We start from the raw sequence: 13939 nt of genomic DNA, 5'->3' as shown, positions 1-13939 counted from the left end.
TGTTTCATATTTAAACCAGCATCCTAATGGATAGGGATCCAAATAATTTATTTAATTCAAGGTTTTCTGAAGCTATATCTCAATCACCTAATCAACAACCTTCCCTAAAAAGGAAAGATTGGAGACAGAATAGCTAGGTTGAGCAATAGATTCTTGGGGAAGGGTACCATTCTACTTCTTTCAAGGTGGGATTAAATGCTTTAACATGCTAGATGCTACAATGATCCAGCAGCCAATTCTTCAGCCTGGATTTCCAACAAAGAACTGATAGCTTCAAACTTATTATAACGGCAAAGGTTTGGATTTGAACTTTTACTAATGTCCCATCACACTTATTTGTCTTTCTTGTTCCACCAGAACTCTAGGAATCTCATCCCCAATTTTATTGACAACAATAAAGAAATGGCTTGCCACTGCTTTTGTTCAAGATGTTTTTCTAATATCTCACACTAGCCTAAACCCCTAGAATTTCTGATGATCTCCCACTCATGTACTAACCAGATCTGATCCTGCTTATTTTTTTGAGTTCAGATAAAGAACTTAAACGCTATTTAATCTTTCCTCTAGACTAGAAAAGAACTAGTTGTCACAAAAGAGTAAAATTAATTAAAAGCTTTCTAAAATAACTGGAAGAGCAGGATTTGATCTATGCTTAAACTATTACCATTAGACGATACATACACGACGAATTACAAATGGAGGTCTGTCTGTTTCTTTCCTGAAATCGAAAGGCCCTAGGTCTAAGTGAGCCAGGCGTTGTCTGATTTGCAGAAGCTCACACATACGTCTTTTTGTATAAGGAGAAGGAGATCGAGAAAGAGATGCTATTGTAGGTTGCTCATAACTTTTTGTTGCTAAACAGGGCCTGTTTCTCTCAGGTGAAGCTGTGTTCTTCTTTGAAGATTTGATCTGTCGCATTCCTTCTGTAGATGAATGAAACAGCCCATCTAAATTATCCTGAATTAAAGGAAGAAATTATTAAGACTAAAAAAGCTTCAAAGTATTTGGTCTCACCATTGAACATATCATAACCAATAATTATCTTGCTTGATATCTCCATAATTAATGAATAATTCTCAGATCATATATTTTCTTTATGTTTAGACCTCAAACAATCCTTCTCAAACTATTAAAAAAAGGGAAGGAGGAGACAAAGGGAAAAAAACCCAAGAGGCAATAATTTTATTAGGATGACCCCCTTTTCCAATCAAATGGGCCGGTTTAGCTCACGCTGGTAAAGCCTGTTATTAAGAACACAGTAGCCTGCAATTACTGCAGGTTCGAGCCCGGCCCAAGGTTGACTCAGCCTTCCATCCTTTATAAGGTAGGTAAAATGAGGACCCAGATTGTTGGGGGGGCAATAAGTTGACTTTGTAAAAATATACAAATAGAATGAGACTATTGCCTTATACACTGTAAGCCGCCCTGAGTCTTCGGAGAAGGGCGGGGTATAAATGTAAACAAAAAAAAAATAACAAAAAAAAACAACAAAAAAAATGGCTGATTATGTGTTCTTGGAAACTAGACAGTTTTCAACTAGTTTAATAGTTATTATTCTAGCTTCTAAATGAAAGCTATTTTTTTTCTTTAACCCACCATATTTTTCTGCTGTTTAACAGTTACGGTCTGAGCAACCTTATACCTGAAATGATCCTTAAGTTGTAAGACCCATTTTTATGGCCTGAAAGAACAGCAAATCTATCTCAACTAGTTGAAAAATGAAGAAGCACCCAGGATGATGTATATATTTTTGTATATGTTTTATTGATACATTCTTCTTAAATAAACATTAAAAAACCTCAACATCTATCTGAACAGTGTATTGTCCAATTAATTAATTTCAGTTTTTAAAGTCCTTCTGTTCTTTGATCTATATTTTAAACAACTAGTCGACTGCACATCTATTCTACAGCTCCTTGCTGGACTTTACTACTTTTTTCCTGTACCTTTATTCTTTACCGTTGAATTCTAAACCACTTTCATATTCACTGTAAGGAAGTCAGTGGTGAAAATACATTCTCTGGCAGTGAAAGTCATCTGATTGGACTTATATTTATACAGGATTACATTACTAATTTTGTTCTTTTAAGCCCTTTTAAAAAAGAGCTCTGATCTTTATTTTTTAACTTTTGATGGAAAAATTCCCTTTCTTGTAATCACTTTTTATTTTGAAAAAAAATTCATCTCAATTTTTTATGTGGATGCTGGGTAATGATTTATCTGTTTGTCTTGTACTTGGAAGGAAAAGTGTGTTTTTCATAATGTCTCTAAAAGGAGGTAAAGCTTTCTGGGGAGTATTTGCAAAAGAATGCTCTCCAACTCACAGGTCTTTTTAAAAAAATATAAATAAAAAATTTGATGGCCCAACGACACTTTAAACCAAACCCAGGATAATATTGCTGCCAACAATCTGGGTCCTCATTTTACCAACCTTGGAAGGATGGAAGACTGAGTCAACCTTGAGCCAGCCAGGATCAAACTGCTAGCAGTCAGCAGAGTAAGTCTGCAATACTGCATTCTAACCACTGTGCCATCATTGCTCTAGAGTCTAGATGGATAAGAAACTATTGTAGACTTTCAATGAGTTAATTACAATAACAGATTGTTAACAAAGGGCTTTGAAGTTTAGCTTTGCTGTTGATTAATCTGTTAACTATTTTTCTTCACATATATGCATACACACACACTCCTAAGTAAGAAATGTAATACAGGTCAAATTGGATTGCAAATAGATGTAGAAATTTATAAATCTTGGACCTGATTTGCAAGGGGAAAGCAAATATTGTTGCAATATATTTGTCAGTATTCAACTAAGGAGGATAATATATGTTTTTGTTTTTTGTCCTTTTAACTCACATTTTTTTAAAAAATAAATTAATTAAAAAAGTTACAATTAAATTAAATAATATAAATTAAGATTTTAATTTTTTGAATACAATAAATATTTGACAAAAAAGAAAAATTAATACTAAAAAGCCAAGGTTTTTCTACCAACAGTACTTAATGATTATACCAAGAACTACAGAGTGAAAGAAACATTTATCACAGGAATAATAATATTTTGTCTTGCTAACATGAGTTACGCAGATGATTGTAAAATATTTTTAACTGTTTTAAAAAGCGTAAGATTTTACTCAGCAGTCTTTCGCTTTCAAGCAAACATTACAATTGAAGCAATCTTTTATTTAAGAATGAAATTCTTAAACATGAAGCTTCATAAGAGTTACTTCAACAAACAAACCACCTAAGAATAAATTTAACAAAATATTATGGGAACTGTCATTTAAGTTATACTAACCTGTTTCTGCTTCTGAGCTTTTGCTGAACTTAACAGACTTTCTGAAATAATACAAGTTGTGTGAAACTTCAATTTTGGTGCAATTCCCTAAGAGAGAAACAGTAACTGAACATAAAGTTCCAACTGAATAGATACATGATAACAAAGAAGTAAATGTTATATACTGTAACAAACTATTCCTAATTTGAATAATTTCCTTTAATGAAAATAATTAGAAGAGACAGAACAGCAATAGTCATGTCAAGAAGATAACATCAGCATTTCTGACAATTCAATTACTAGCCTTTCTGCAACAATTAAAGTCCGATGTTTATTTCAATTTGTTGCTTTGTCAAAAGCATCTCAGGAATTTTTATGGCATATTATATAATATGTCAGTGTATAAAAAATTATGAGCTGGAATAGCCATAAAAAGTAGTCAGCCAATGGGAACTGTCATTTAAGTTATACTAACCTGTTTCTGCTTCTGAGCTTTTGCTGAACTTAACAGACTTTCTGAAATAATACAAGTTGTGTGAAACTTCAATTTTGGTGCAATTCCCTAAGAGAGAAACAGTAACTGAACATAAAGTTCCAACTGAATAGATACATGATAACAAAGAAGTAAATGTTATATACTGTAACAAACTATTCCTAATTTGAATAATTTCCTTTAATGAAAATAATTAGAAGAGACAGAACAGCAATAGTCATGTCAAGAAGATAACATCAGCATTTCTGACAATTCAATTACTAGCCTTTCTGCAACAATTAAAGTCCGATGTTTATTTCAATTTGTTGCTTTGTCAAAAGCATTTCTCAGGAATTTTTATGGCATATTATATAATATGTCAGTGTATAAAAAATTATGAGCTAGAATAGCCATAAAAGTAGTCAGCCAATGGGAACTGTCATTTAAGTTATACTAACCTGTTTCTGCTTCTGAGCTTTTGCTGAACTTAACAGACTTTCTGAAATAATACAAGTTGTGTGAAACTTCAATTTTGGTGCAATTCCCTAAGAGAGAAACAGTAACTGAACATAAAGTTCCAACTGAATAGATACATGATAACAAAGAAGTAAATGTTATATACTGTAACAAACTATTCCTAATTTGAATAATTTCCTTTAATGAAAATAATTAGAAGAGACAGAACAGCAATAGTCATGTCAAGAAGATAACATCAGCATTTCTGACAATTCAATTACTAGCCTTTCTGCAACAATTAAAGTCCGATGTTTATTTCAATTTGTTGCTTTGTCAAAAGCATTTCTCAGGAATTTTTATGGCATATTATATAATATGTCAGTGTATAAAAAATTATGAGCTAGAATAGCCATAAAAAGTAGTCAGCCAATGGGAACTGTTGTGAGCCATGGGAGATGACTCAAAGCCTGGGCGTGGCTTAGCTTATCTGTTTATATATAAGAGTTCATTTGTCCTTGCAATATTGCTTCTGTGATTTCTGGTTCTGGCTTCTGCTTCTTGCACTTGCTACCACGTTACGTTGCAAAAGCTGCATGGGTATTGTATACATGCATCATGTTTTATGCTATTGTATATAAACAAGTTTCTTCTATAAATGAATCCTGCTGAATTATTTACTTGTGTGCTGGTTGGATCACTGCAAACTCTTAACATAATACTAATTAAAAGTAAAGCCATTCTGTTCAGCCATCAGTTGCATCACTTCTAAATGTTTTGAGATGTATATACTAGAGAAACTGGAATATCCTTTCTGTCTAATAATTTGCCATTTTGTATTAAGCATATTAGTGATGACAAAAGAAATTGTTTACGATGTTCTCACCTTTGTAAAACAAACAACTAACCTAAGGAAAATGGCAGTAAAGGGTGCTGCACTTCCTTTCTTGAACATGGGCATAGTATCTTTACCCAAAGCTTATGTAAGGAAGGAAGGAAATGTTAAAATTCATAAAAAGTAGAGTCAATATAATTACAAATCATATAATTTCTGATTCATGATATCATGGAAATTTCTGATTCATGATATCATGGAAATAAGTATATAGGAGGGAAAGTCTTGTCTTCCTGATTTACACCTAATCATATGGCCCTCCACTATTTACTCTGAATGGTGTCAGATTTCTGGGATGTTAAGAGAACTATTTTATCTTGTTCATGATCCTTTGGACCAGAGATAGTAGGTTTTGAATTTGAGATTTTTCAATGCAAAACACGTATCTGATTGTAAGCTGATACTTCACTTTGCTCTTTACAGTGTGTGATAGTAAAAACAAAGGAGAAATACAAATATAAAAGTACATCCCCAACTCACTGATTTAGCAATACATATCAAATTAATTTAATGTGAACAAGAAGAAGGAAGTTTATTTCAAGGAGAGAAAAAAAACTAGTTTTCTAACAGAACAGGAAATATAAATAATATCTTGCCTACAGGGCCATAATAGTTTGCATTTGAAATTTTCAAGATTTTTTTCTTCCCTTATCTGCAGCTCTGAGATTCCCTGATACTCTCCCATTCAAGCACTACCTATGAATGACCCTGATTACCTTCTGAGACCAGATGCGTTTCATTATAAATAATAAAAAAAAGATTAATCATTAAGAAATATGTCAAATTAACCCCAAATGATTAACTTACTGTAAAATCATAGGCCTTTTTCATTAAAACCTCACGAACTGAATTTCGTGGTTGATGGATAAACTTAGGAGCAGGAAAAAGGAAATCTCTTGTATTTTCTTCATATCTGGCCAAAATTTCTCCCACTGAAAGTGAATTATATGTTTTAATTGAAAAATAGTAACTACATATTCACACACAGAGAGATGCAGGCATTGAAGCATATAAAAAGAGACAGCGATACAACAAAGCTAAGAATGTTTAGATTCCCTTGATCCCAACGGAAGATATGAAATATGAAATCTCAACTTTGCCTGCTAATGCCATGGAGCAATATCTCATTAGATTAGAAAAGCCTATGATAGTACTAATCCAAAATGGAATCAAAAACTATCTTAAGAAATTTTTATGGTGATATCCAAACTCAACAATAAATATGGCTTTCTTTGGTGGAAGTAAAATATTAAACATATTATTTTGATTTTGGAATTCACCAATATAATCTAGAAATTAATGAAAATAAGGGTTCCTAAAAATCTTGGCTTTGTGAAATGCAATAAAGAAAACAAAATTACTGAGAGGTGCTAACATTATCAACCAAAATTTTAAAGTTCAGCAATTTTGTATGTATGTTTGTGCACTGATTCAGAAAACCTACTTAAAATTATGGATCCAGATTTCTGCACAAAAATCAAGGAAAACTATAAAGGGGTTTATATATATATATATATTCATTCACTTGGAAGTCAAAAGTGAATAACTGCAGAACCAATTACCTTAATACTGCAAAGACAAGAACTGGTGATAACTACTGTTCTCTACACTTTGATCAGCATTTCTTCTTATGCGCTACATTCAAGTAAGTTGTTTCACATATACAATAAAATTTGTATACATATCTGAAAAACTGTAGGATACTGATCACAAGATAAAATCTATGTACAGAGATTATGTACTGAAGAATAAATACAAGTTTTGAGAAGCTGAGTAAATACTGTACGCAGTTAGTATCTATTGATGGGCAAAAGTTCTACCCTAAATTTTTTTTCTGAAGAACTATATTGAATGGAATAAATTGTTATATACAGAAATTTATCATAGGACTGTTTTAATTTATGAAAATATTGATACTATACCTGGAGGAACAGTTTGTATTAACTGAACCACTGATGTATCAGCTAGAAAAAAGGAAAACTATAATCAGAAGTCATTTTAATCACAAAGTTTAAAAAAACAATCAGTTTATTTCTAACTTTGTACAATTTATTGCATTTGTTATTATGGGCATCTACTGGTTTCTGGAAAAGAGAGAAAGAAAAAGGGAGAGAGGGAGAGAGAGGGAGAGAGAGAAAGAAAGAGAGAGATAGGGAGGGAGGAAGAGGAAGAGAGGGGGTGGCTCAAGCATTTTGGTCAGTAGGTAGATGTATACCACATTCTAAATAATACGATAGCTTTTCTCATCACTACTCAGTAAGAACATGGAGCTAATTTCTCAGTTTAGCTGGTTTTAATACATAAATCTGACATATTTCAGATGGTAGGTAAACATTTTTGCTTTCAATTTTTTTTTTCAGCTCAAATCAAGTCTAATAATTTCTTTACTTTGACTGTAGTTTTGTGTACCACTGTTTGAAAACTTAGTGGAACTTACTTCTGAGGGAGTAGGATGCAGAGCTATTTAATTACTACACCTGTACCCATGGTATTCAGTCATAATGATACTCAAGGCAAACTACATGGTATCTGCAGAAAGTTTTCTAATTTAACACTAACTAGACTCAGACCTATTTTCTATACCCTTTGCTGAAAAAAAAAAATGATGAGGATCTTGGCAAATAAAAAATAATGAACCTAAATATGCAATAATTGACACTCACTCTTAAATCCAATCATTCTCTTTTTAATTATCCTTTTGCTATTTACAAATACTAAGGAAATGGAAAGGGGCCTCTGACAAACCTTAAAAATCATGAAAGCTTCAGTTATTTAAAAGTAGCAGAAGTTCCTAGAAAATATACCAAATAGTTCTACCGATATATATGATAATCTAAAAACATTAATTAGATGTTCCAATGAAATCATTTTCCTTATTTTTAATAGTTTAATTTGAATTTCCATTATTTCAGAGAAAATTTCTAGTGCATTTCATACTATGACTGAACATCTTCTGAAATTTCTAATTGGTTTTCGATGTTGTATACTGTAAAATAATTTGTACATGAAATAAAAAGTAATCAAAAAACAAAAATCCAAAAACCTACTTTCAAAAAGTTCAACAAGATCTCCTGGGTCAACTACATCAGTATATACCTAAAATGAAAGTTTTAGAAAATGAAATGGGACAATTCTGCTAAAACAATCCTGAGGACATTTAACAAATATGATCACTATAATTATTTAAAGTAGTAAGTTCTTTAAGAGAATGAAACAGTCGAACAACATCAACAACTTCTCACTGCAACAGAATCTTTTTTCTAAGAAGCAGCTATTTTCTCTGTTGGTATTTGTTTTTGACTCTTAAATTAAAGTTGAGTTGTCTCTGTTTTGGTATTGTCTTTGACTCTTAAATTAAATTAAAATTTGAATAATAAATAATAGATGCAAGTCTCTTACTTTCAACCTGGAAAAACATACCTGCCTTGTTAGAAAGTGAGCAATTGTTTTCTTTCACTCTAGTAAAGGATGGAACATCACTAATATTTATTCTGTCAGAGTTAAATTAATTCAATATATATCTACTCAGAAGTAAGTCTGCTAAGTTTAAGAACATAAATTTCCAGGCCAGTATAACCAACTGGGAATTAGTACCAATAAACTGAGTAGGTCTTGTTCAGTGTGGACAAGTTTAAGATTCCATAATTAAGGTTTGACCCAAAAAGTATGAACCCAAAAAGCACGGCTGGAAGGTCTGTTAAGATCATGATTTGCAATTCTGTGCTGTGCTGAAAAAGTGAGGGAATACTTTATTTACTACAGTGTCATAATCAGCTGCCATTACAAGATGAAGCCTACTGAATCAATTAATACACTAACATAGGAGGGATTACACAAGTCTGGAAAAAATATAAGTTTCACAGAACAGATTTTTAAAGAACCTTTACTTTAAAATGCACAATTTAAATCCAAACACAAACAATCCCATGTTGAATAGTTTCCCTATGGTTTCTGATATTCATTTATATGCAATAGCCACATCTACACAGATTTACAATGGTGATGGAAAATTTTATACAGACAAAAATTATACATTGCAATGTAAGGAACAATAAATAAATCAAGACTGCCAGAAAAATATTGTTATTTAGTAAACATTAAGCCTAATGCACAGAGTGTCTATAAAGCTATATCTGTAAAGATTGCTACGTGTATCTTCACAAAAGTTTCCTTTTTTTAGAAGTTCTTTCCAATAGTTCACATACTATAGTTCATTCATGCCATTTAGGGACTAAACTGTTCTATTAACCAAGTGACTGTAAAAATGAATTGTTATTTCTACAAACAGAATGTATGTAGTCAATATTTACATTCCTGAAGAATTCATACCGCATTTCTTTTATAAACAATACCCTCGGCTATTAAAAAAAACCTTTAAAATAAAAAATACAGGCAAACCTATAATATATAAATGTTAATACTTACATAAGCATTAATTCAAAAATAAAGTGAGCTGAAAATGAAATATTACAGAAACATGTATAAGAATGTGGCAAATAAAGTGCTTGGATATGAATTATATGTTAAATGTTAGCCATGATATTGTAAGTACCTACTTTTTCAAACATTAATTTCTCATCAAATATCAGGGGAAATATTGCACGAACACATGAAGTTTTCTTATGCTGTCCAAAAATACATGCACTGACATAGACATCTTCTCTGGATTTCAGTGTAACACCTGGGCATGTTACCTGAAAGAGCAATTATTCATAATAATTATAACTAATGACTGTTAACTATGTAACACTTAAACCCCATAGTCCACTTCATGAAATGCACAGTAAACTTTATGAGCATGGTTAGAAAAACAATAGTGATGATAATGCAAATATCCCAGGTACCTATACACTGACACTGTGATAAACTCATGTAATTACAATCCAAGTTACAGGAAATATAACTGAACTTTTAAATAAATTGCAATGAAATGGTTTGAAGCGGTCTATGCATCATCCTTTGAGCATTCCTTGGTCAAGAATAGCTATTTTAAAATCAAAGGCAAGAGTTGGGGGAATCTGAAATTTTCTTCCACTGTTTGCAGAATACTGCTATTTCTATATGTTCATTTATTCTTTTTTGCTAAAAACTTTTCTGGTTTATTACTTCTTTGAAATGAATGCATATATCTTAATAGAAGGTGAGTGGACGAATAAATGTTTGCTGATATGGATAACATTAGCAACCTATAATAATAATTTCAAACGTAAATGTGGGAAATCATTATCTGGACATCTTGTACAAGCTACTAGCTGTATATAAAACCCTGAACCCAATTCCCAAAACGCAGTCCCACTTCCACTCACATTGGTTAAATGACAACTTAAGTGTTAGACCATAACACTAGCTCTGTGATATCAGAATGTCATTATGGTGAACACAAGTATGCAACAAAAAAAACCTTGTATCACAATGCAGAACACACCTCTCAGCATTTTGATGAAAGTCGTGGATCTTGTGGATGACTAAATCCACCCACGTTTGGAGCCTGGTCATTTGTACTCCTTCTGTTACCATGAATGTTCCAATTTCTGATTTACTGGTACATATTGTGGATTTACCATTCTATGTCTTGACAGTTATGGAAATAAGCAGATGTGATAAATAAAAAACTAGAAAGATAAAGACCACAATTTGAGAACCAATTTCTCTAATATTGGTAGATATTTTATGTATCAGTTTAGCCTTGCTAAGTTGTTGGAGGGGTGGATAGTTCTCATTTTTTATACAATACCTTTTCCCCCAAAATAAGACATCTCCTGATAATAAGCCCAATTGGGCTTTTGAGCGCATGGCAATAAGGCCAAGTGCTTATTTCAGGGTTCAAAAAAATATAAGACAGGATCTTATTTTCGGTTAAACACGGTAGATAAAACTTACCAAAAAAAAGTAAGTAACCCCACTTTATAGAACAAGAGAGAAACCAAGCATGATACCAATTTCTGAACAGCAATGGTTTTAGTCACTGAAGTTAGCATGCTTTAATTTTATAATTTAAATATAAACCATTAGGACAGTGATTCTGAAAGGGTGGTCTGAGGAGGTCCCTCAAGACCCTGCAGGGGTCCAGGAAATCAAAATTAATATGTTTAAAAAGAATACAATATTAAAATCCCCTCAAACAATCATGAAAAGCAAGAGTAACAGCTAATTTTAATTTTTAATACATTTAATACATTTTATTGATAAATATAACCCATATAAACAATGCTCATTTGGGGTCCTCAGCATTTTTAAAAGGGAAAGGATCCCGAGAATAAAAATGTTAAGGAACACTGCATTAGAAAATAAGATTTCTAAGCCATTACTGGGCGACATAAAAGAACAATCAAATCAAAAATCAAAATTAAAATAAAGCAATGAATATTTTTTTAAAAACTGCAAGAAAATATTTACTCAATCTGGAATGATTTGATGAGGAAATGCTGCTTTTTCAGTTTTTTATACATTTTATACATTTGAAATGCAGCAATACTCAAGAATTAATCCATAAGATACACTTATAGAATTCAATGGCTTTGAAATTTACACTCAAATGTTCATGCTTCCCCCCCCTCCTGTGCTTTTGAGTCCCTGTTGACTCCTGACAATTGCCTGAATTAGTCCCTGTACTTTTCTTGCCAAGATTTCAGTAGTGGCTTGCTACTACCTTTTCCCTTGGGCTGAAAGTTACAGGCCCAAGGCAGTACTCTAAATCTCCCCAGTTTGCAGCTTGGTGCCTTAACCACTACACCAAATTGGCTCTCTTGGTCTTTCTATGCAGTCTTAATTGTAGATAATTTCATAAAAAATATTTTAGGAAGAAATTTTTTTATCTTTTATATGTGTGCTGGTATCTACCTCATCAAGTAATAGCATCTGACTATGTCTGTGCACAGAAACTAAATAGGACAGTTTTGGTTACAATCTGAAACAGGAAATCTAAAATCTATAGGCTAGACTGAGAAATTGTGTGTGTGTGGGGGTGGAATTCCTGGTCAAAGAGAATGGCACTATTTCTCTACTATGCCAAGAAAACCACATAAATAGTATCCATGCAGTCAACAGCTCAGCTATTCAAGATTTTACTCTCCCCGTAGCCCCCACATATGGATACATTTAAAAAACAAATCTTTCTGCTTTGGAAAGTGATACTGTAATATGTTCAGCATTACTATGTGAATCTGATTTGATATAATGAAGGCAAAGACGGTTACAACCTACTAAACTGAATGGCAAAGCATTTCATGTGAAGATTGTGTGTGTGTGTGTGTGTGTGTGTGTGTGTGTGTGTGTGTGTGTGTGTGTATGTATGTATGTACCTGTAAGCATGCATGTTGTAGCCCATGAAAGAGAAAAGAAATGCTTTCAAATATAGAAATGAAAATACTTGAACAGGCACTCAATTTAACCAACTGAAATTCTACCAAAGGAGAGATGTAGGGCACACACACAAAAAAGAACAAGCTTGTATTTTAAGACTGTAACTGGCCAGAAACAAGAGAGAGACGGAAATGCCCGGATGTAGTCTAACCGTTAGCTCACCCCTGAGGAAAGAAGAATGGGGGGGGGGAGTCAATTTTCTAAATGGACAGAGACTTAACAGAAGCGTCAGATCTTGGCGGTAAAAACCCAGATGTTCACTGAATGCTTTAGTGGTGGTACTGATTTTTTTTTTGCAGAGGCTCTATGACGGCAACCAGGAGAATCATGAAGTTTAAAAGAGCGTCGTTCGCTCTGTGGAAGAATCATCGGTTATTTAGTAAATGCCGGGAAGAGAGGGAATTTAAAAACAAGGCGGAAAGAAAGCACTCCCGGAGGCTACCTCCTCCACCGGCCTTTCAAAAAAAACAACAAAAAAAGGCAACCCTCCAGGCTTCGGTCCCTCCAGGCTTACATGGCTTCGGTCAGGAATCAGCCATTCGCTTTATTAGCTTCACGGCCGAAAGACCGATTTCTCCCCTTTCTCGAATTCCACACCCCCCCCGCCCAAGCTCCGCCCACCAGGCCCGTCGCCCGTAGAGATCAAGCGCCCCTGTAAAGCGCAGGGCCCCCCGAGGCGCCTTTAGGAGCTTCCGTTCAGCCACCCTCCATTCCCCCCAGGCTTCCTCACCGTGCGGATATGCAGCTCCAGAACGCAAACGAAACCCTTGTAGGGCGCCATAGGGCCGCCTTGTCTCTCAGCCTCCAGATGAGAAGAGCAGGCTGATGAGAGGCGGGCGAGCGGGACCCTCCTGTTCCGGCCCTTCATAGGACGCGTTGCTTGGCTAGGCCTGGAACGCGCCAGACAGACTCTGTTGCCATAGCGGCGGAACGCTAATGGGGCCCCTGAGAGTAGTAGGAGCGAGAAGGCGTGGCTAACCGTATCCACGGCGGGTTTGGAGGGCCGAGAAAGCTGGCGGGCCAAGTGTCGTCACTTCCGGTTCCAATGGCAGGCGTTATCGCCTCCTATCTAGGGCCATTGATCGGATAAGGATGGTTTGAATCAGAGGTCTCCAACCTTGGCCACTTTAAGCCTGGTGGACTTCAACTCCCAGAATCCCTCAGCCAGCAAAGCTGGGATTTCTGGGAATTCTGGGAGTTGAAGTCCACCAGGCTTAAAGTGGCTAAGGTTGGAGATCTCTGGTTTGAATGGTTTTTAATTTGGCAGATGTGGAAAGAAAAGAAGACTCTTCCCCATTTTGATAGGTTGGTTGGAGTATCTGAAAGTATAATTCTGAAAGTGTCCAGAATTATATAAAAGAAGATCTCCAAATTACCGTTTCTGTGATTCCCCTCCTAAAATATGTAGACTTTTTTAAAAAATGGTTTGGGATTGTTTAGTCTGGGATTGTTTAGTCATTAATTGGCTAATTAATAGAGA

The 13939-nt window shown here is 34.2% G+C and overlaps 1 protein-coding gene across 1 annotated transcript in view; it reads right to left on the bottom strand.

Moving 5' to 3' along the window:
• Positions 1–13469, bottom strand: part of SPATA6 (spermatogenesis associated 6) — a 37335-nt gene extending 23866 nt beyond the window's left edge. The window contains exons 1-8 of the mRNA XM_058175387.1: positions 13190–13469; positions 9654–9791; positions 8145–8193; positions 7020–7061; positions 5905–6029; positions 4208–4294; positions 3753–3758; positions 682–957 (exon numbers count right to left, since the gene is read on the bottom strand). Coding sequence (XP_058031370.1) covers positions 682–957; positions 3753–3758; positions 4208–4294; positions 5905–6029; positions 7020–7061; positions 8145–8193; positions 9654–9791; positions 13190–13327 — 861 coding nt within the window. The 5' untranslated portion in view covers positions 13328–13469. The remainder of the gene's footprint in view (positions 1–681; positions 958–3752; positions 3759–4207; positions 4295–5904; positions 6030–7019; positions 7062–8144; positions 8194–9653; positions 9792–13189) is intronic.
• Between the last annotated feature and the right edge of the window lie 470 nt (positions 13470–13939).

This window comes from Ahaetulla prasina, chromosome 3 (genome assembly GCF_028640845.1).
Source record: "Ahaetulla prasina isolate Xishuangbanna chromosome 3, ASM2864084v1, whole genome shotgun sequence".
Taxonomy (NCBI): domain Eukaryota; kingdom Metazoa; phylum Chordata; class Lepidosauria; order Squamata; family Colubridae; genus Ahaetulla; species Ahaetulla prasina.
Note: the sequence above shows the minus strand (reverse complement) of the source record. Positions and strands in the feature narration are given on the sequence as shown.